Genomic DNA, 18,333 nt, shown 5'->3' on the forward strand with positions numbered 1-18,333 from the left:
TAGGACCTACTTCACACGCTGCACAAGTATATTCCGCCTTTTGTAAGTCCATACCTCGTTCAGCAAAGATACTAGCAGTGTATGCATCCAACACCTACAATAACTGTGGTTCGCCACAAGTGCAGATGGGTGCTGCAGATCCACTCTGGTCGTGAGGTGCCAGTTCTGTGCAGTGCACGCAGAAATCAAAGCGGCCATGAAATCCACTACCAAGAGTCAAAATAAACCTCAAAGTACAGATCTTTATACAGGACCTTTAGATTTTCTTGCGAAATATAATGGATGTTTGTGTGGTCAACGAGAGACAGGCCCCCCTTCTTGCATATCTCAGATACAAGCCTCTTCCCGACTCTCGAGTCCATTCTAGCCAGCTCAGAAAACATTTCTTTGCCAATGAGGATATTCAAAAGAAACGGCCTCTCTTCAGCCACTCTCAGCAAGAAGTAAGCCATCTTCATGTAGTTCTTATCTATGTATTCTTTGACAAGGGAGATAACCTCCTCGTCGTTGAAGTTGAGCAGCCAGTCCAACGGCAAGGTATTGAATAGCTTTATCTTTTCCTCCGGGAACAGCGGGTTCATGAGCACCATGCAAAAAAACTCCTTGAAGACTTCTGCTTTGCAACTAAACAATATGTAGAAGTCTAGAAACTCCTTGAATCTCGATATTTTCTTGCTCATCTCCCTGATCACAGACGAGGAGTCTAGCTGGCAGAACTCAGAGTAGAAGAAGTCCTTTAAGAACTTGAGCCTGCCAAACTCAAACGGAAGTAGGGAGAACCCTATTCCACAGCCTGATTTCGCAAGTGCCCACTTCACATCTATTTCCGCATTCCCCTTGTGTCTTTTGAACACTCTAGACTGGTTCTCTCTTATTCTGCTCTCAATCCTGAGGACATCTACCTCCTTCTTTAGTTTCTCCGCTCTCCTCAGATCGTCCAAGGCTGCTCGGCTCTTTTGCTCCTTCATTGCAAAGTTCTGCTTTTCCAATGCAATCATGTTCTGCCGCAATATCACTATCTCTCCAGTGAGCTTCATATTTTCTTGCTTAAGCCTCAGGAGTTCCATCTTCTCGCTCTCCATGTCGTGACTGGCGTCTTCTCTCGCTTCACTTGATCCATTAAGCCCCTTCATACTCGGTTTTCGTTTGAAAGGATTATTTGCTGATACTCGTCCATGCCTATCCTTGCCTTTGGAGAGACCTTGTTTACCGGTAGTACAAACCCAACTCCGTCAAACTCTATCCTGTATGAAAACCTCACAGAAAATAGTGCACAGTCAAAGGTAAACCAGTCATGCTTTACATTAACCGGCACTCTCTTGTAAAGACACATGTTCGAATTAAACTCCTTGACAACCCTCTCCTCACTGCTTGAAACCTTTCCATCGATACATTCCGCCACCATCAGCACTATCCTTGTTGATCTGATGTTCCTTTTGTACCATATCGTCATTACATCACTCTCAATAAGATGCCTTCGATACTCGATCTTGGCAACCTCCTCATCGCCATTCCAAGCATTAACTCTGTGCCTACCTACTTCGACTCCAGAGTCCCCCTCTATTGATACATAGAAGTATATGTCCCCTTTGCTTTCCTTCTTGTATCTTTCCACAACCTTATTCATAAACCTAGGGAACTCTTCAAGGACATGTCTCTTTTGCTCCACCATCTCCGCAATAGTCCCAGAACTTGCAGGCTTATTCCTTAGGGAACTAACGATCTCTCCAAATGCAGTATCATCTCCATCCCCAATTCTGATCATGTCTTCGTGGACTATGATGCTCTCTATTTTCCCAGAAGGCTCAAATCCGACGGGATAGACATCAAACATCTCCGCCCTCACATTCTTCTTCTTTCCATAGTATCCCTCCACAATAATCGTGTATACAACTTCTAGACTCCTCAGCCTCATTGAGGGAGGAGCGCTTCTTGGTATGATGCATCTATACATAGTCTCGGATCCCTCTTCCATTCGGAGCTCGACAGGCGTAGACTCTAGGAGCTTGATCTCCTTTCCATCGATCCTTACAGCTCCGGTAATCCGTGCTGCCAGAAGACTAGGCCTCTGGGATGCACGCCCGCATTTCTTCCACCTTATACACGATCTGAATATGCCTCCCGTGTAGGCAGGAAAAGAGCATATTTCAAGGTCCATGTCTCAAAAACAACAGGGATCCTCAGCCCAGGTTTTACTTTGGCTCAGAAGCTTTCTCAGAAAGACACAAAGCTGGATCTAAAATCTTTAATTAGCTCAACCCGGGAATCACCTTCTTCCTCCCAGACTATTTCTTTCAAAAGGATCGTCGTCAGACGCATTGAAAATTCCGCTATTTCCGAAAAGCCCTCCAATGCCGCCTTCGTTCTTTTCATTTGGATCGGCATATCCTATGCTTGGCTTTGCAGGCTGCTGTGAAGGCCCAGTACCCCCGAAAAGCTCTCCAAACAGGCTCCTTCCATTTCCGAACATATTTCCTATCGATCCTGTAGCATCGGCCTGCCGAGGCACACCAGGTTGTTCCTGCCCTGCACCACCAAACAATGGGAAACTTTGCATGCCGGTAGCCATGCCACCGTTGCTCTGGAGGAAAGCGCCTCTTTCTTGTCCAAAGAGAAGGCTGCTCTCAGAGCTTTGCTTAGCCTCTTCACCTCCACTTATCTTTCTCTTGAGTAGTGAAGACCCAGGGTTCGGTGTATGGGGCTCTGCAGACTCTTGGACACCGCTAAGCTGGGGCTGGAGGGTTGTACTCCCTCCAAACACAAACGGCTTAATCTCAGGGCCCTTGGCATCAGAAGCAAAAGGGCTAGAGATGTTCTCATGATTTACAGTAGAAGGTGAGTTTTGTGTCAGAGGCTGTGAAACGCTGGAATCAAACCTAAATGCCGATATATCTCCTTGCATTCCAGGAGTCCTTCCATCCCAGAATCCAAACCTCTTTGGCTCCTCGTTCTTCACGCTTCCCCCTAGGCCTTCCTTCTCTTCATGTCTAACCGTCTCACCAGGCATTCCTCCAAACACGAACGGCGTCTTTAGTGGCACTGCCCCTTCGTCTTTTTTGGCATCTAGGCCAATTTCGGTCTGCACTGTATCAGAGCCATTTTCTTTGTCCCCAGAAACAGGCTCTAAGGTAGAACAAGAATCAACCGTAGCAGGATTAGGCACATTACCGACATTCAAAACAGTGCCCATACTATCTTCCTCTGTATTCGGACTCCAACTGGCCTTCGGCATCACGCCCTTATCATCATTCTTCTTACCATCAACTTCTGTAGCAGGAATCTCAGACACTTTATCTTCATTCCCATCAAGGCCGACACTCCTGCCCTCAATCGTCTCTATATCAAATAGCCGCTCCCTCCTTGCTTGGCTAAGAATACCCACAAGCTTCTCCTTCTCTTCCTCCTCAAGATCATCCATGTCAAACTTGTCGTCTGTAACATATCTTGCCATCGTTCTGTCAACACCAAGATCCTTCTCAAGATAGAAATAGGACCTCGGAACCTTAGACTCCCATCGGTCCTTGGCTATCTTCTTTCTTTTCTCAGCCCTTTCCCTCTCCTCTCTTCTCCTTTCCTTCTCCTTCAGCTCATACTCTTTCCTTATCTCATACTCTACACATCTTTTACAGTTGTAGTCTCCCCCAAAGTTGCACCGTACACTCCCTTTCACCTCCTCAGAATTCAGCTTCTTCACATTCCTTTCACAGAAATACTCTTCCTCCTCGTCAGTAGACACATCTCCCAGATGGAGAAAAAGATTGTCTTCAGAGTCATAGCAAATCGCCTTCTCAATCGTCTCGGTTGGCGTCTTTCCCTCCACTCTGTACTTCTTCGGAAGTATCCCCCAGCTTACATCGTTCTCTTTCTTTAGCGCATACTTCTTCTGGTAGCCCCTTCTCCTGTGCTTCTTCGCCTTCCTTTCACCCTTCAAATCCCCTGCATCCTCACTCCTCTTCCATTTCGCCCCAATGCCCCTCTCGGCTTTCTCCATACTCATCTTCTTCAACATCTCAAATCCATCGTCTATCTTCTTTCCGCACTGAGGCTCTGCTATCGCCTTACACAGCTCCTTGATATCATCAAGCTCGCATATCGATATCGGCTTCGAACTCTCAAACCTGGAGCACAGCTTTTCATACGACTCAGACTCCACCCTCCTTCCAGGCCTCAGCGTGTCCTTAATCCTATTCCACGCCTCTCTCATTTTCTCATAGAATCCTGCCATCCTGCTGGGTCAACAATAATTTTTTATCATAAAATCCAGTTCTAAGCCAATTTTAATTCAACACCCGCTATTCATTTTCCCTATCCTCCTTTATGTACCTCTTCAGCCTGCACAGTCCCTTTAGAATCTTAGGGTCCTCTTCCTTCCTTATCCGGTCGCTCCTCCCTTCAGTCGGCATTCCAGAACCTGCTAGGCCTTCCATCCTCAAGGGCCCCCTTCCACACACAGGACAAGCATCTTGCGTACCCAAATGCCTCTTAATACACAAGTAGCAAAAATTATGTCCACACGGCGTCTCATGTCTTATGGACACCTCACACCCACATATCATACACAAATCCATCAGGGGCCTTTCTTCAAAGCATCTATTTATCCCCTATCTCTTCTCCATCCTCACATACTTTAGAATCTTCCTCATTGCCCTCTTAAGAATCCCAGACACCCACAGAACTGACATCGAACATTTGAAGCCAGATATCTCTCCTATAGTGGTAATCGTAAACAGGACATATTTGCACACCGGCGCATCGCATCTGATCACCACTATCTGGCTGTGCGGTAAATACTCAACAATACCCAGATTACCCACCATCGATAGAACATGCCTTCCATAATCAATCTCAACCCTTGACTTGATAACAGAACCCAATACATCCATACTAGGCATGCCTCTGCCCTCTTCAAGCAGAAGCTTCACAACGATGTATCTTGATTTCACACGAACCATACTGGGGCTGTAAAATCAATTCGTCAAACATTCACTATCCTTACATCTCCTTTGAATATAACCAGGAACCTTCCCTTCATCCCCATGCCTTCTAGGATCATGTTTACATCAGCAGACTCTTCTCCCTCTACAGGAATCATCCCTCGGCAAATACTAAATCTCCTGAGAATCCATTTGTCATTGGAAATCACAACAATGGGAACCGTAGGAGACCTCAAATACATCCGCTCTATCTCAAAAGACTCTCCAAAGCATATCACAACACCATCCACATATGGACACCCTTCGTAAAGCCTTTCACTCCTTAATCCATACTCCTCAGCATCAATGCATACGCTTCTCATAAACTTAACAGTTTCAATGGGAAACGCCCCCACAGCTGTCTCTCCACTCAGCATCACACAGTCGCATCCATCGATGACTGCATTTCCAACATCAGAGATTTCCGATCTGTTTGGAGTGCTCTTCAAGATCATGCTCTCCATCATCTGTGTCGCGCAGATAACAGGCTTACCCTCCCTCTTCGCAGATAGAAGAATCTTCTTCTGAGCACTGAACATGTTTTCTAGGCCAATCTCAACTCCAAGGTCCCCCCTCGCTATCATCACCCCGTCAGAGGACAAGGCTATCTCTCCAAGATTCCTCATTCCCAGGCACGACTCCACCTTGGATACAATGGGAACCCCCGATCCAACAACCCTTCTTATCTCTTCAACGTCCCTACGAGAATTCACAAAAGACACAAAGATCATGTCTATTCCATTCCTCACTCCAAACATAATGTCATCCTTATCTTCATTACTCAAAGATTCAATTCCTATATCTATGTTCGGAAAATTCATGGACTTGTTGCTTTTAACCACCCCACTGCTCATCACCTTGCATCCAAACCCGTTTTCTTCTACACTGGTAACCTTCATGTCTATTGCACCATCATCAATAAATACCCTGTCATCCATGCTCAGAGACTTAAAGTCAATCTTCGGTATCAAGATGCCCTTGCCTGACGACGAAAAGCGAAGGATGTCCCCAGCATTCACCTTGATGTCCTTTTCCTCCGGCGTCCTAATCCTCACCTCAGGACCCCTTGTGTCCAATGCTATTGCAACATACCTGCCCACACCACACCTGGAATCCTTAATACTTCTAATAGTCTCCAGATGCGCTTCTCTTGAGCCATGGCTGAAGTTAATCCTTGCAACAGACATCCCAGCATCAATTAACTCCCTGATCTTCTGCCTCGAAGATGTACTTGGCCCAATGGTGCACACTATCTTTGTCAATGCCTCCCTCATCAATGGATATAGAATAAACACTTTCCAAATTTATCAAGTTTGCTTTGAGACAGATGATAGGTTCTTCGCAGATAGGGAGTACTTTCCCACAGGAGCCACAGATATAACTGTGGACAATCCCTGGGGTGGATGAAGACAATTGCTATTGTAATGAGGTCTCTGAATGACGAAGTCCCATCTCTTAAGGCCCCGGCAGCAGGCGCGCTCCTGAAGTCAGCAAAGCACATCGTGATAATATTCATAGAGAGGAACAAGATATTTCTCTTCAACGAACCACATGTGATGCTCGAGTCCGAAAAGATCTTGAGCATCGAGCAAAAGCTCCACAGAAAGGCTGTTGTTGCACATCTTGAAAAAGCAGCACAGACAGTGAAGAAGATGAACCCCAAGGCGGAAATATCAAAGCTTGTGATCAGCGGGGATGAAAAGTATAAAATAAGGAAATGCCTAGAATGCCTGGAGGTTCAAGCAGTCATGTTTATTGCCAAGCACAAGAAAAAGAAGTTTTATGAGTACTTTGTCCAGTCGCTGGAGGATTATGTATTTGAGATCGTGAAGATCCCGATCATTAAGGTGTTAACCCCGGAACACTGTCTCCAGATTCCTTGAAGTCAAAGGCATTCCAAAAATAAATTATAATCCAATAGACCCGAGAATTCTTTTGCACAGTAAACCTGTGGCGATTTTACATCCATACAAACATCCGGCTGCCGTCTCATTCCTCACCAGGCACATCTCTGAGACCACAATGGAATTCGATGCTATGCAGAGAAAGTCTATGACCGGCAGGTATTCCTCCCACTGATACCTCCACATTATCATGATGAATACAAACAAGTAGTAGAAGCTTGAGAGTAGAAGCGCACTGGATAGCTTTATGAATCCGGCACGCCTGTGGAACACAGTGAACGATAATACTAGAAGAAGCCCGGTCTCCATGAGACTCTCCACAGCATCTCTGAAGACAATGGATATTGCATCAACTGAAACAGCCTTCCCCAGGCCTTCTCCAGAAAGAAGAAGCCTAAGGGCATCATGGTGCCGAAGCATGGGCCCGGTAAGCACCCTGACGACCAACATGAGCAGAGCGCCCCCGGTGAAGTCCTTTTTGTTGTTGAAGAGGTAGTGTCTGAAGATTCTCCTTTTGAGCAAGAGAAGGTCTATAAGCTTCATCAGGCCATTCAGCTCAAAGTATCTGTCCATCTTCTTGCAGCATACCAGGCATTTCGAAATCTGCTTGGCAGAGGAATTCTTGAGAAACAATTGTTTTGCCCTGCACCCACATTCTATACACACATACATCTCTATTCTGCCAGGGCTTCTGCAGAATGTTTTCATTGCAAGAAGAAGTTTTGGCCGGTACCAGTACCCCTGGAGTAATGGCCATTGCATATATATTCGACGAGGAGGTAGGACTGTTCCACTATGGGCCTAGGCACCCTATGAAACCATTTAGAACAGTTCTTACGCACTCTCTAGTGAAGTCTTTTGGCCTCGACAAGAAGATGACGATAGTCAAGCCAGCAACAACCTCTTTGACATACCACACAAAGGAGTATCTGGAAAATCTTGGGAAGAACGAAACGCCTGACTGCCCTGATTTCATCGGGCTCTCCAGATTCTGTGAGCTATATGGGAGTGCTTCCATAAACTCTGCAATGATCCTTGCAGAGGGAGAGTACAGTACTGTGATCAACTGGAGCGGTGGGCTCCACCATGCACACAAAAGCGTTCCAAGTGGATTCTGCCATGTAAACGATATTGTGATGGCGATTCTAGAGCTTCTGAAGACATATCAAAGAGTCATGTACATAGACATAGATGCCCACCATGGAGATGGGGTTGAGGAAGCGTTCCTTGAATGCGACAGGGTTCTGACTCTTTCCCTGCATAAGTATGGAGACGGGTTTTTCCCCGAGACAGGGACTCTCATTACGACGGGGCATAAGGCTGTGAATGTTCCGCTTCTATCTGGAATTGATGATGCAGGCTACAAGTACATTTTCGAGCCGGTTGTGAAATCCTGTGTCAGGAAGTTCCTACCCGATGCAATTGTGCTGCAGTGCGGCGCAGACTCCTTGGGGGAAGATAGGCTGGGATGCTTCAACCTCTCAATAGAAGGCCATGCGTCGTGTGTTCGGTTTGTTAGCTCGCTTGGGATTCCTTTGCTCTGTCTTGGAGGAGGAGGATATACTCTGACTAATGTTGCAAGGTGCTGGGCATATGAGACGGCTGTTTTATGTGGAGAGGACCCCATTGTTGACATTCCCAAGGAGAATCCCTTCTATACATACTTCAGTCCTACATATACCATTAATCCGGTGTTCAAAAGGAAGTATGCCAATAAGAACGATAGGGAGTATCTGGACATGATTATGAGCTTTATACTTGATAAGGTGGATAAGTTTTGAGACTCTGGGCATAGCTTCTGCGAAGGACTGATTTTGGAGAATAAATTTTTTGCCCATTCATGGCGAGTGAGAAGCTTGAGAAGATCAAGTCGCAGGTCGAGTTTTACTTCAGCGATGCAAATTTCAGGGTCGACAAGTTCCTCAGGGAGCAGTCTTTGGTGAACGATGGCTATGTTCCCATTGAGACGATTATCTCGTTTAACAGGCTTAGAAGCCTCGAGGCAACTGTGGACGATGTCAAGGAGGCTCTTAAAGAAAGCAAGGTGGTTGAGCTCAAGGACGGGATGATAAAGAAGATCGAGACTGAGGAGTACCTGTCGTATGTCATGGAGAAGGATATAAGCAAGAGAGTGATATACATTGATGGGTTTCCAAAGGACATGTCTCTTGAGGATGTGAAGGACACCCTATCACCACACATTGTCCCTGTTTTGATCAGGATGAGGAAGGACAAAGGGAAGAGCTTTAGTGGAAGCATATTTGCAGAGATGAAGTCTGAGGAGGAGGCACAGAGGGCCCTATCTGAGAAGATTCCTGCAAAAAAGCGTGACGACGACGAGGAGAAGGCCAAGAAGCAAAAGAGCGAAGAGAAGTACCTTGTGATTATGACGAAGGAAGAGTATCTCAAGGAGAAGGAAAAGATGTCTGCAGAGAAGAAAGAAAAGGAGGCTAGAGAAGCTCTTGAAAAGGAGTTTGTGCCCAGACTGTTTAGATACGAGTCTGACAACGATCTTGACATCAAGGAAATAAAGAGCCTGGTCAAGAACACCGCCTTTGTGGACACTAAGGAGAAGGTGGTAAGGATGAAGCATGTAGAGGATTTCAAGGAGAAAAGGTTTGAGGAGGATGGAAGGAGCTTGACACTCATCAAGATGGAGGAAAGCGAGGCCCTTGAGTACTGTAAGAACATCAAGACTACATCCAAGAGACCAAAGCCCACTAAGAAATAAAGGATATTTTATTCGTAGTTTCATCTCTTTAGCTGATTTTTATTGGCGATTGTTTACTTGACCCATGGAAAAGCACCGTGTTGTACTAAGAGTCTATCCTCTTGGAGATGAGGCAATAAGAAGATTCGTTGCGTCGAAGTTAGGGAAGGAGGAAGTTCAGATATGGCACACATCAATCGAGGTCTACGGGGCAGAATATTACTTCCAAAATGGAATAATGAAAGCACTTCCCGGATCTACTATCCATGGCACACCTATAAAGACCCACGACCTCGGAACCACAGACATCCCCGAGATCGTGTTCGAGGACTTTCTTCACTCCATAGCAGACGATTTTGCCCCTCATAAGTATCACCTACTCAAAAACAACTGCAACAATTTCACAAACACACTAGCATTATATCTGGTTGAAAAGGCCATTCCGGGATACATCCTTGAGCTCCAGAATGCAGCATTAGAGTCTAAGGAGGTGTCGTCAATTGTTGATCTGTTCTTTGGAGCCTCCGAACAGGTGTGAGCTATATCTCCCCCTCCTCTTTTTCCTCGTCGATCGTTTCGAAGTATTTATCTATCGCTCTCCTATCTATCCCACTGATCCCCTTCCCCCTTTCTCTTTCGTGTCCCCTCAACCTATTCTCTAAGTCATTGATAAAATCGAAGTATATCTCCTTGGGACTCTCGATGCCTCCCAGAAGGTTCAAAAACGGCTCTGAGTCCTTGAATAAATGGAATGCATTCTTGAACTTCATTTTGTAGTATATCGATCCTTCGCTGTACATTCTTGACAGGAGCTTCTTAAACTCTTCTTTGTGATGGCTGGCACTTTGAAGAATCTCCATTTTCCTTTTTTTCATGTCTGAAAGGAACTCAGACTCTAGCCTGCGGAAGTATCGGATAAATGAGAACAGGATGGCCTTTCTGTCAAACCCCTCCAGCTCCTTCATCTTAATAACGTCTTCTACAGAGGTTTGAAGGCTGACACCCAGGTCTTCAAACACTTTTTCAAGCTTTCGTGAGGTAGTGCTTCCCACGTGCCTTTCAACATATGTTTCATAGCACGCGAACTTGTCTTCAATCCTCGAATAGTATGGATGCTTCGAAAACACATTGTTGAACCCAAAGAAGTCAGAAACACCGACATCAACTTTGCAAACCTCGTCCACATAGTACTTCTGCTCTCTAACCTCCTCTTCTTTGGCACTTCTCTCCTTATCTTCGAAATATCTTCTCATCAGAAGCTCTCTCTCACCTGCTTCCACTGCTCTGAATATAGGCTCCGTAGACAGCTTATAGAATGCATCTTTCATGCTTTCCACATCATATTGCTCCAGGAGTCTGTTCAGCAGGTATCTCGATGTCTCTTTGTCTGTTATCTTCATCCTTATTCCTATCCCCCTTATCATTCTTTTTCCTTCCTTTCTTTCAAATGGCCTCTTCCATCTACTCTCCCCGGTAATGGTGTTGTGATAGAAAGTCTTTCCTCGCCTGCTTTTACACTCAATCCATGGATCAACCTCAAACTCCTCATCAGAGCCCTTCAGCACATCCGGCTTTGTGAAGCTGCTCATCCTTGTTTTCTTGTTGTAGTAATACGTCCTGTTGTCCGGCGCAACAAGTACCTCGTAGTCAAGCCTCGACTCAGTAGCCCTCATTTCTATCGGGGTTGGCCACATCATCAAAAAGACAAACCTAATCACTCCTTTCATCGTTAAGAATACATTTATTTATTGTTGCTCTTATTCTTTAGTCTTGTGTTTAGCTCGTTGCAGTTATAGCAGTAGAATTCATTGAGGTCGTACTCACTCGGATGAACCAGCCCATTGTGATGGTTGCACCTCTTGCATATCAGTGCATACATCGTTCCAGGATCGTCCCCCAGGACAATGTCTGTCACACTGTCCATCATCCCTCTCCTTCTTTGCTTGATATTACCGAAGTAGTGTCTTCTCATCGACTCGCTTTCGTACTTGTCAATAACCTTCTTCGTGGCCTCAAAAGACTCCTCTTTCTTCAGGAGTGCAATCTGCTCCTTCTGCTTCTCTTTCAAAGCTTCGAGAGTAGTGTTCAGCCTTCGGATCCTCATCTCATACACCCAGACTAGAAGGCATCTTGCAATGTAGCATACAAAAGCACTCCCAGCCCCAAACAGAATTATGCTTTGTTCGTCCGTATACGAGTATATCATCGAAAGGACAATCACCACAAGTGATCCAGCCAACGACTTCGCTCGAACACTGTCCAGGGAGGCCGAAAGATTCTTTGCCTTTCTTTCCTTCTTGCTTATATCTTCCTCAAGCCTCACCAGACTTTCTCGGAGCGGAACATTCTTCGAGAGTACATTCCCCATTCAGAGGGGTATCCTAGCGCTTTGAACTAACAACTAAATTTTAATATTCTTCGACAATGTCAAACACCTCCTCCTTCTTGATCCTAATCGAGTTCACTGGATACACCAGAGTGTCTGTATTTCCAGAAACACCGACCTTCTTATAGTTCCTAAGAAACTCAACTCCAGAGTAATCAATCACACAAACATCAATGTTGGATCCAGAATACAGATCGTTCAGGATCCCTGCCTCTACGGCATCGCATGCAAGCTCAATGGCTTCACTCTTGTCCATTGGCCTGTATCTGCCCTCGAGTATCGCTATGGCTGCAAGAGACCCAGACCCAAGAGATGTAAACAGCACGGGATTAGACGATCCATGAGGGTGGATGTCGTATAGATGGCATCCCTCGTCATCTATCCCCCCAACTATCAGTGCCGCACCTATCCCTCCTCCATACTTGTGCAGGTGGCTCACACACACTTTTTTGAAGTGGGACACAAGTGGAGAGCGGAAGTACTTGTTTTGGAAAAGCCGGAGCTCTTTGGATGCCATTCTCGTTACTCTTTCTGCATCTGCTGCAGTCCCTGCGCCGCAGCACATAATCTTGTCTGAAATTCGGTGGATCTTCTCACAGTTCCTGTCGGAAACAACGGGCCCTTGTGTCGACCTTGTGTCTGCTGCAAGTATGACACCTGTCTTGTATTTGAGTCCTACAATTGTTGTCCCCGTCTTCACTATCATCCGGGGTTTCCCATGCTCAACATTAATCAGGCCTATTCTATCCTCCAGACAAACAATAAAAACCTGCATCTAAAAATATTGAAATCGACTTCCGTCCTTGTCCATGGTTTCTGACTCTATAGCAGTACCGTCCATGCACATAGTCCTTGCTGCCATGGTTCTTTTGTTGGACTTCCTATTCCTGCTATTCACAATCCAGAGGTCTCTGTACTTCTTTGGAAAGAGTGCGAGGAGAAGGCTGGAGAGTATAAGAGTCAAATTGGCGCCTGGAGGCAGAAGTGAGCTCTATCTAGTAGACTGCATGTCCTGTGCAGACCTTATCTATCTTCCAGGAAACTTCGTGGCCGTAGAAGAGCATATAGAGTTCTGTAAGTACATGTCGAAGATGCTTGAATGCAATGTGGTCTCGATGGTATACAGAGGAGTAGCAGGAAATCAGCACTCCCCCTCGGAAAAAGGGATAATCGAAGATCTGTCTCCAATCTCTCAGTGGATATCAAGAAGAAGCACCCGGAAGGTTGTGCTGGGGTTTTCCATAGGATCGGCTGTGGGAGTCCGTCTGGCTGAAAGGTGCCACGTCGATGCCCTGGTTCTAGTGAATCCGTTTGTTTCATTGAGAGAAGTAGTGGGCAACATTCTGTTTGGCAAAGTTCTGAAACATCTTGTGGTGGATGAATGGGATAATGCAAGTAGAATGAAAGGCATTGATGCGCCTGTCCACTTTATTGTTTCCTCCTCCGACGAGATAGTTCCCCCATCCCATGCAGATGAGCTCATCAAGAGAACAAGAAACCCGAGAAAGATTGTGATTCCCGGCGCAGACCATAACGAGCCCATGCGAAACTTCACGGCGCATCTATACCCTGTGGTGGATAAGATTCTAATGGAAAGATATCACTAGACGAATAGGATGTGGGTTTATTACCATATTTGCAACTAGTGGGGGTGGGAGCAGTGAATTACTGCAGCACTAGATAAATAGCCTATCAGAAGGGTAAGTATCCCGTGGATTCGGCTCACCTTTGGATGGTCGAACATTGGGGGAATCATCTCAATAGACACCATGAACATTATACTTCCCAAGGCAAGTCCTTTGAAGATATTTTTGATGGTTTGGCCAAAGAAGCCAGGTGCGGATCCTATCATAATCCCAATGGGCGTGAGGGATGAGTAGAATAGGGCAAGAATCAGCCCGGTGGAGAAGTTGAACCCAGAGGTGAACAGAGGAACGCCAAGGGCAAAAGATTCCAGAACTTTGTGGAGAATAAGCCCCATTTCCAAGGAGCCGATTTTGTCGATGGAGTTGAATGCCAAGCCTTCGAAAAATGAGTGGATGGAAATACCCAATATGTATATAAACACCTGTGTCTTTGAAGACGTATTCTTTATAACCTCACTTGGATCGCAGCATCCTAATCTCTCTGCCTCTTTTGCAGAAGTCTGTGCATTTAGAGGTTTTTCGGATGTCTTTTGAGTATGGTTTCCTTGGGCATCCACTTTGTGGTGGGGGTCATTTCCGTGGCATCCGGCATTGTGTGCATGCCTCTTTTTTTCTCCTTCTTCACAGTGTTTGTGCTTCAGAACAATGGTGTCGATAGCCAAGAGAAAGATAAAAGAAAGGCCTGCAGTGAAGAATCCAAGCATGGGAGACTCATGGGTGTGATGGCCGTGATGGTGATCATGACCGCTGTGCTCATGGCAGTCAGTGACCATGTGAGGACTCAGCTCTAGGAGCTGGACACCAAGAAGAAACCCGGCTGTCAAGAGAGTCAAAAAGGGGAATACTCTCCTAACAACCTTGAGAGATGTTATCATCTTTGGACTCAGACAAACAACCAGCGACGACGAAAATATTATCAACGCAAACAATAGCACTTGTAAATTCATTTTCCAAGGGCATCGAAATATTTGGCATTAAATCCAGCCTAGCACGTCTGCCCATGAATTTTCACTATCTCCATGGATATGGAGGCCTCATCCCTCAGGCCCTGCCTCAGTATGCTCGTAAGATTCTCTGCAATGCCGCTGTTTCCGTCGAGAATGGCGTCTGCTATGTGGCCATATACATTCCTCTTGTCTATCCCCAAGCCTTCAATATATCCAAGAAACACAGACACCACATTCATGCTGCTTCCAAGTGCACTAAGAGACAAGGTGTATCCCCTATCTTTCATCTCAAAGTGCCTTTCTCTCATCTCAGCCTTTCTTATGTCTCTCATGTGCCTCTCGTACTCCTTCTCAATCAACGCCCTTTCCTCTCTATCGAATGGCATCATCCGGTAGGAGGGGCCTTCGCAAGCCAGGCAGTGCCTTCCATTTGCACAGATTCAGATATAAAAATAAAAAAATGGCAATGCATCCATGGGTGTTCCCTCACTATTTAGATGGCTACAGCTTTCCCACAGAGAGGCAATCCACAACATCCTGGAAAATCCATCTGTGGACTGCCTGTACTTGGACTTCAATGCAATAATTCACACATGTATCAAGCCCGGACTGGGGTCTGAGGAGGAGATTGAGAAAGACCTATACAAGACAGTTGGAGACTTCATCGATTACATTCTTCTTAAGGTGCGGCCTAGGAAGTTACTGTACATAGCCATCGACGGAGTGGCGCCTCGAGCAAAGCTAAGCCACCAACGAGCTCGAAGATACAAGTCGGCGCTTGGGAAGAAGGAAGGAAGCGCGATAAAGCCCACTCTCCAGACGGATTTTGCTGTACAGCCGCCCAAGGAAGGAAAAGACGAGGGCGAGGACGGGGAGTTTACTGGAGAAAGTTCTCTGTACGACAAGTTTACGGCAGAAGATATCTCTGAGTCGTCCTCTCTTGCTGTGGATGTGGAGGCTGAGAAGTTTGATTTGAACTGCATTACCCCTGGAACGCCTTTTATGGAAAGGCTCCACAGCGTCCTTATTTCCTACATACAGTACAAGCTCAGCAGCGACCCGGGAGCCTCGCATTTAAGGATAATCTACTCTAGCTACCTTGTGCCGGGAGAAGGAGAGCAGAAGATCATGAGCTTCATAAGGAACCAGGAGTCTGCTGCAAGAAACGACGTTCACATGATATACTCTCCGGATGGAGACCTCATGTTCCTTGGCCTTTCTTTGCACAGGAGCAAGGTCCTGATAATGAGAGACTACTTCAGCCCAAACAGGGCACAGAAGAAGAAGGTCTGCACAAAGTGCGGGCGGACAGGGCACTCCAATGAGGAATGTGGGGTGTTTACCAACTACCACTTTGTGTATGTGAACATCTCCGAGCTCAGAACAAGGCTTATAAGGGAGTTCAGGAGATACACGGCACAGAGGTTCAGCGAAGAGAGGATCCTAAACGATTGGATATTTCTTTGTTTTCTCCTTGGAAATGACTTTGTACCGTCGATCCCATGCCTTGACATAAGGTTCCACTCCATTGAGACGATCACTGAGATCATGATGAAGAACTTCTCTGAGACAAAGTCGTACATCACATGTAACTCGGCCATTGACTACCAGGTTCTGAAGAACTTCTACACAATCCTTGCAAGCAAGGAGGACAGCCTGTACTACCGTAAGTCCCAGTCTTTAGACAGGTTTAGAGAGGAGCTGAAGGATATGCCCAACATTACCTACGAAAAGATTCCGATCCACACAAAAACAGGGAAGATCCAGTACTATGCATCGAAGCTGAACGCAAGCACGGAGTCGGAGATTAGGAGCGTATGCTACGAATATGTCAAGGGACTCTACTGGGTATACTCGTACTACATCCTTGGGTCTACTGGATGGGACTGGTACTATCCATATCACTTTGCACCTCTTGCAGCAGACCTGTCGAAGCTTTCGATAAGCGAGATACGTATCAACCCGGGGCTTCCTTTGAGGCCTCTTGAGCAGCTTCTGGCGGTTCTCCCACCCATGAGCAAAAGTATGGTTCCTAAGGCCCTCCAGCCCATATTTAATGAGTATAAGGATTTCTATCCGGAAGATGTAAAGACTGACATGTTTGACAAAGTCTTTCTGTGGCAAGAGGTCGTCATTCTCCCGTTTGTGGACTTTCGAAGCATTCTGTCTGAAAATGCATCAAAGTTCAACTCTCTTGAGTACGAAGACCTGAACAGAAACTTAAGAAGCCTAGACCTATTCTTCACGTCTGATAAGAAGTCAAGTGAGATAATAATGAGCATGTACTCCGAATTAAAGCCAACGTGCTCGATAAAAGGCCCTGGATACTCAGGAAATGTTCTGCCTTACTCATTTGCTAGCTTCCCAGGCGACATGCTTGAGTACAATGGCACTAAATTTGCTAACAGAACTACCGTTGGTTTCATAGAGTCTAAGAAGAATTAAATGTCTCCTACCTATTCTTTAATCGAAATCTTTGTCATCAAACCTCACAACCTCTAACATCCCTGTCTCCATGTCGAGGACAACCACCTCATGCCTCTTGGTAAACCGGGGAATCGTGAAAAACAGTGTTGTGCCGTCCTCAGACCGGCCCTCGAGAAATTCGTCTGTATCGCCTACACAAAAATAATCTACTTGCTCTGTCACAACAAATGGATCTCTGCCCGAAAACGGCACAGATTGGATGGTGTCTGGGGCTGTTGGGCAGATATGTCCGGCCTTCATTAGAACGGCCAATGCACTTACGATATTGCCCTCATTACTCATGCTTCTTGGCACGGCCCCATCTATCTTCTCCATGTCAAGGTGCATCTTGTATTCAAAGCTTTTTCCTTGAACATCGCCTAGGTCTTGAGGAAGGTATTTCAGAAGATCCTCTATTACAAATCTTGTTGTGATCAGCACATTCCTGTTGTCTACTTCCAGGCGGCACGGATTTGTATTCGTCTTCACAGGAGATGTGAACAGCTTCGGATGAATGGGCAGCAGCGGCAGGACCCTAGATCCAAAGTCTTTTATGTTTGGAACAAGATCGATCCTTCCTTCCACATACCTCAGGACGTCGTCCAGGGAGGAGAGCATATGCTTATCAACCTCCTTGGATTCATCAAAGAAGCCTCCAATCATGATGTATTCTTTCACCCCCACCGTCCGAAGATAGTCAATTATTACCATCATTCTTTCCCTGCTTTTGTTCTCGCTACTTATAGAAGGCCCGCTTATGAAGCAGATTTTTTTTCCAGAGCTCAGGCTTTTGGAAACGGGAAGGTCTCGAGGATAGGAAAACGGAAACAGAATGTCCTCAGCAAGGAATCTTCCCCTTTCTGCCATCACCCCGGACACTCCAATGCACATCCCGGTACTTATCACAAAGTTTCTTTGGTACACCCGGGAAATATCCGGAAACTCAAGCTCTATTCTTCCGCTCCCATCCTCCAAAAAGTACTTCATCCCCCGGGAGTAGTATGTCTTTGCCTCTATCTTCTTTATCTCTTTGGACTTCCTGTCTATTTTGTCGAATATTGTAGGCTTTAAGTCACTGACTATGAAAAGCGTCCCAACTATCACACTCTTCCTGTCTCCAGGCTCTTGTTCGGCATCAAGAATCGAATCCAGTACCGGGCCTACACCCAGTGCCCTTGCAGACCTCATGACGTACGGCTTCAGCTCAGTAAGCCTTGCGTCATATGTCCTGTTGAATTGGTGCTCATAGTTCACTAAAGATAGATCGTCCATCCCAGGATCAGGGGCTTTGAAGACATCTA

At 46.0% G+C, this 18,333-nt stretch overlaps 19 protein-coding genes across 19 annotated transcripts; 6 read left to right on the forward strand and 13 right to left on the reverse strand.

Annotated features, from left to right (window-relative positions):
- Positions 1-206: 206 nt before the first annotated feature.
- EHEL_090560 (uncharacterized protein) lies at positions 207-1,133 on the reverse strand (the record flags this gene model as incomplete). The annotated part of the gene is made up of 1 exon (XM_003887883.1): positions 207-1,133. The coding sequence occupies one exon, from the start codon at positions 1,131-1,133 to the stop codon at positions 207-209; it is 927 nt and encodes a 308-aa protein (XP_003887932.1).
- EHEL_090570 (uncharacterized protein) lies at positions 1,130-2,158 on the reverse strand (the record flags this gene model as incomplete). The annotated part of the gene is made up of 1 exon (XM_003887884.1): positions 1,130-2,158. One exon carries the CDS (start codon positions 2,156-2,158, stop codon positions 1,130-1,132), a length of 1,029 nt encoding a protein of 342 aa, XP_003887933.1.
- A 108-nt stretch (positions 2,159-2,266) lies between these two features.
- On the reverse strand, positions 2,267-4,225 carry EHEL_090580 (uncharacterized protein; the record flags this gene model as incomplete). The annotated part of the gene is made up of 1 exon (XM_003887885.1): positions 2,267-4,225. The coding sequence occupies one exon, from the start codon at positions 4,223-4,225 to the stop codon at positions 2,267-2,269; it is 1,959 nt and encodes a 652-aa protein (XP_003887934.1).
- Positions 4,226-4,292: 67 nt separating this feature from the next.
- Positions 4,293-4,568, reverse strand: EHEL_090590 (RING-finger-containing E3 ubiquitin ligase; the record flags this gene model as incomplete). The annotated part of the gene is made up of 1 exon (XM_003887886.1): positions 4,293-4,568. One exon carries the CDS (start codon positions 4,566-4,568, stop codon positions 4,293-4,295), a length of 276 nt encoding a protein of 91 aa, XP_003887935.1.
- Positions 4,569-4,601: 33 nt separating this feature from the next.
- EHEL_090600 (uncharacterized protein) lies at positions 4,602-4,952 on the reverse strand (the record flags this gene model as incomplete). The annotated part of the gene is made up of 1 exon (XM_003887887.2): positions 4,602-4,952. The coding sequence occupies one exon, from the start codon at positions 4,950-4,952 to the stop codon at positions 4,602-4,604; it is 351 nt and encodes a 116-aa protein (XP_003887936.2).
- A 23-nt stretch (positions 4,953-4,975) lies between these two features.
- On the reverse strand, positions 4,976-6,247 carry EHEL_090610 (pyruvate kinase; the record flags this gene model as incomplete). Its single annotated transcript, XM_003887888.1, has 1 exon — positions 4,976-6,247. The coding sequence occupies one exon, from the start codon at positions 6,245-6,247 to the stop codon at positions 4,976-4,978; it is 1,272 nt and encodes a 423-aa protein (XP_003887937.1).
- Positions 6,248-6,376: 129 nt separating this feature from the next.
- On the forward strand, positions 6,377-6,856 carry EHEL_090620 (uncharacterized protein; the record flags this gene model as incomplete). Its single annotated transcript, XM_003887889.2, has 1 exon — positions 6,377-6,856. The coding sequence occupies one exon, from the start codon at positions 6,377-6,379 to the stop codon at positions 6,854-6,856; it is 480 nt and encodes a 159-aa protein (XP_003887938.2).
- A 24-nt stretch (positions 6,857-6,880) lies between these two features.
- EHEL_090630 (uncharacterized protein) lies at positions 6,881-7,549 on the reverse strand (the record flags this gene model as incomplete). The annotated part of the gene is made up of 1 exon (XM_003887890.1): positions 6,881-7,549. One exon carries the CDS (start codon positions 7,547-7,549, stop codon positions 6,881-6,883), a length of 669 nt encoding a protein of 222 aa, XP_003887939.1.
- Positions 7,550-7,626: 77 nt separating this feature from the next.
- On the forward strand, positions 7,627-8,658 carry EHEL_090640 (histone deacetylase; the record flags this gene model as incomplete). Its single annotated transcript, XM_003887891.1, has 1 exon — positions 7,627-8,658. The coding sequence occupies one exon, from the start codon at positions 7,627-7,629 to the stop codon at positions 8,656-8,658; it is 1,032 nt and encodes a 343-aa protein (XP_003887940.1).
- Positions 8,659-8,717: 59 nt separating this feature from the next.
- Positions 8,718-9,608, forward strand: EHEL_090650 (uncharacterized protein; the record flags this gene model as incomplete). Its single annotated transcript, XM_003887892.1, has 1 exon — positions 8,718-9,608. The coding sequence occupies one exon, from the start codon at positions 8,718-8,720 to the stop codon at positions 9,606-9,608; it is 891 nt and encodes a 296-aa protein (XP_003887941.1).
- Positions 9,609-9,672: 64 nt separating this feature from the next.
- On the forward strand, positions 9,673-10,125 carry EHEL_090660 (uncharacterized protein; the record flags this gene model as incomplete). The annotated part of the gene is made up of 1 exon (XM_003887893.1): positions 9,673-10,125. One exon carries the CDS (start codon positions 9,673-9,675, stop codon positions 10,123-10,125), a length of 453 nt encoding a protein of 150 aa, XP_003887942.1.
- Position 10,126: 1 nt separating this feature from the next.
- Positions 10,127-11,260, reverse strand: EHEL_090670 (Prp40-like splicing factor; the record flags this gene model as incomplete). Its single annotated transcript, XM_003887894.1, has 1 exon — positions 10,127-11,260. The coding sequence occupies one exon, from the start codon at positions 11,258-11,260 to the stop codon at positions 10,127-10,129; it is 1,134 nt and encodes a 377-aa protein (XP_003887943.1).
- Positions 11,261-11,328: 68 nt separating this feature from the next.
- EHEL_090680 (uncharacterized protein) lies at positions 11,329-11,955 on the reverse strand (the record flags this gene model as incomplete). Its single annotated transcript, XM_003887895.1, has 1 exon — positions 11,329-11,955. One exon carries the CDS (start codon positions 11,953-11,955, stop codon positions 11,329-11,331), a length of 627 nt encoding a protein of 208 aa, XP_003887944.1.
- Positions 11,956-11,995: 40 nt separating this feature from the next.
- Positions 11,996-12,679, reverse strand: EHEL_090690 (proteasome subunit beta type-7; the record flags this gene model as incomplete). The annotated part of the gene is made up of 1 exon (XM_003887896.1): positions 11,996-12,679. The coding sequence occupies one exon, from the start codon at positions 12,677-12,679 to the stop codon at positions 11,996-11,998; it is 684 nt and encodes a 227-aa protein (XP_003887945.1).
- Positions 12,680-12,782: 103 nt separating this feature from the next.
- EHEL_090700 (uncharacterized protein) lies at positions 12,783-13,580 on the forward strand (the record flags this gene model as incomplete). Its single annotated transcript, XM_003887897.1, has 1 exon — positions 12,783-13,580. The coding sequence occupies one exon, from the start codon at positions 12,783-12,785 to the stop codon at positions 13,578-13,580; it is 798 nt and encodes a 265-aa protein (XP_003887946.1).
- A 35-nt stretch (positions 13,581-13,615) lies between these two features.
- EHEL_090710 (uncharacterized protein) lies at positions 13,616-14,566 on the reverse strand (the record flags this gene model as incomplete). Its single annotated transcript, XM_003887898.1, has 1 exon — positions 13,616-14,566. One exon carries the CDS (start codon positions 14,564-14,566, stop codon positions 13,616-13,618), a length of 951 nt encoding a protein of 316 aa, XP_003887947.1.
- A 38-nt stretch (positions 14,567-14,604) lies between these two features.
- On the reverse strand, positions 14,605-14,955 carry EHEL_090720 (uncharacterized protein; the record flags this gene model as incomplete). Its single annotated transcript, XM_003887899.1, has 1 exon — positions 14,605-14,955. The coding sequence occupies one exon, from the start codon at positions 14,953-14,955 to the stop codon at positions 14,605-14,607; it is 351 nt and encodes a 116-aa protein (XP_003887948.1).
- An 85-nt stretch (positions 14,956-15,040) lies between these two features.
- On the forward strand, positions 15,041-17,011 carry EHEL_090730 (5'-3' exonuclease; the record flags this gene model as incomplete). The annotated part of the gene is made up of 1 exon (XM_003887900.1): positions 15,041-17,011. The coding sequence occupies one exon, from the start codon at positions 15,041-15,043 to the stop codon at positions 17,009-17,011; it is 1,971 nt and encodes a 656-aa protein (XP_003887949.1).
- An 18-nt stretch (positions 17,012-17,029) lies between these two features.
- On the reverse strand, positions 17,030-18,304 carry EHEL_090740 (DNA polymerase delta subunit B; the record flags this gene model as incomplete). The annotated part of the gene is made up of 1 exon (XM_003887901.1): positions 17,030-18,304. One exon carries the CDS (start codon positions 18,302-18,304, stop codon positions 17,030-17,032), a length of 1,275 nt encoding a protein of 424 aa, XP_003887950.1.
- Between the last annotated feature and the right edge of the window lie 29 nt (positions 18,305-18,333).

The sequence above is a fragment of the Encephalitozoon hellem genome, chromosome IX, assembly GCF_000277815.2.
Source record: "Encephalitozoon hellem ATCC 50504 chromosome IX, complete sequence".
NCBI classification, from domain to species: domain Eukaryota; kingdom Fungi; phylum Microsporidia; family Unikaryonidae; genus Encephalitozoon; species Encephalitozoon hellem.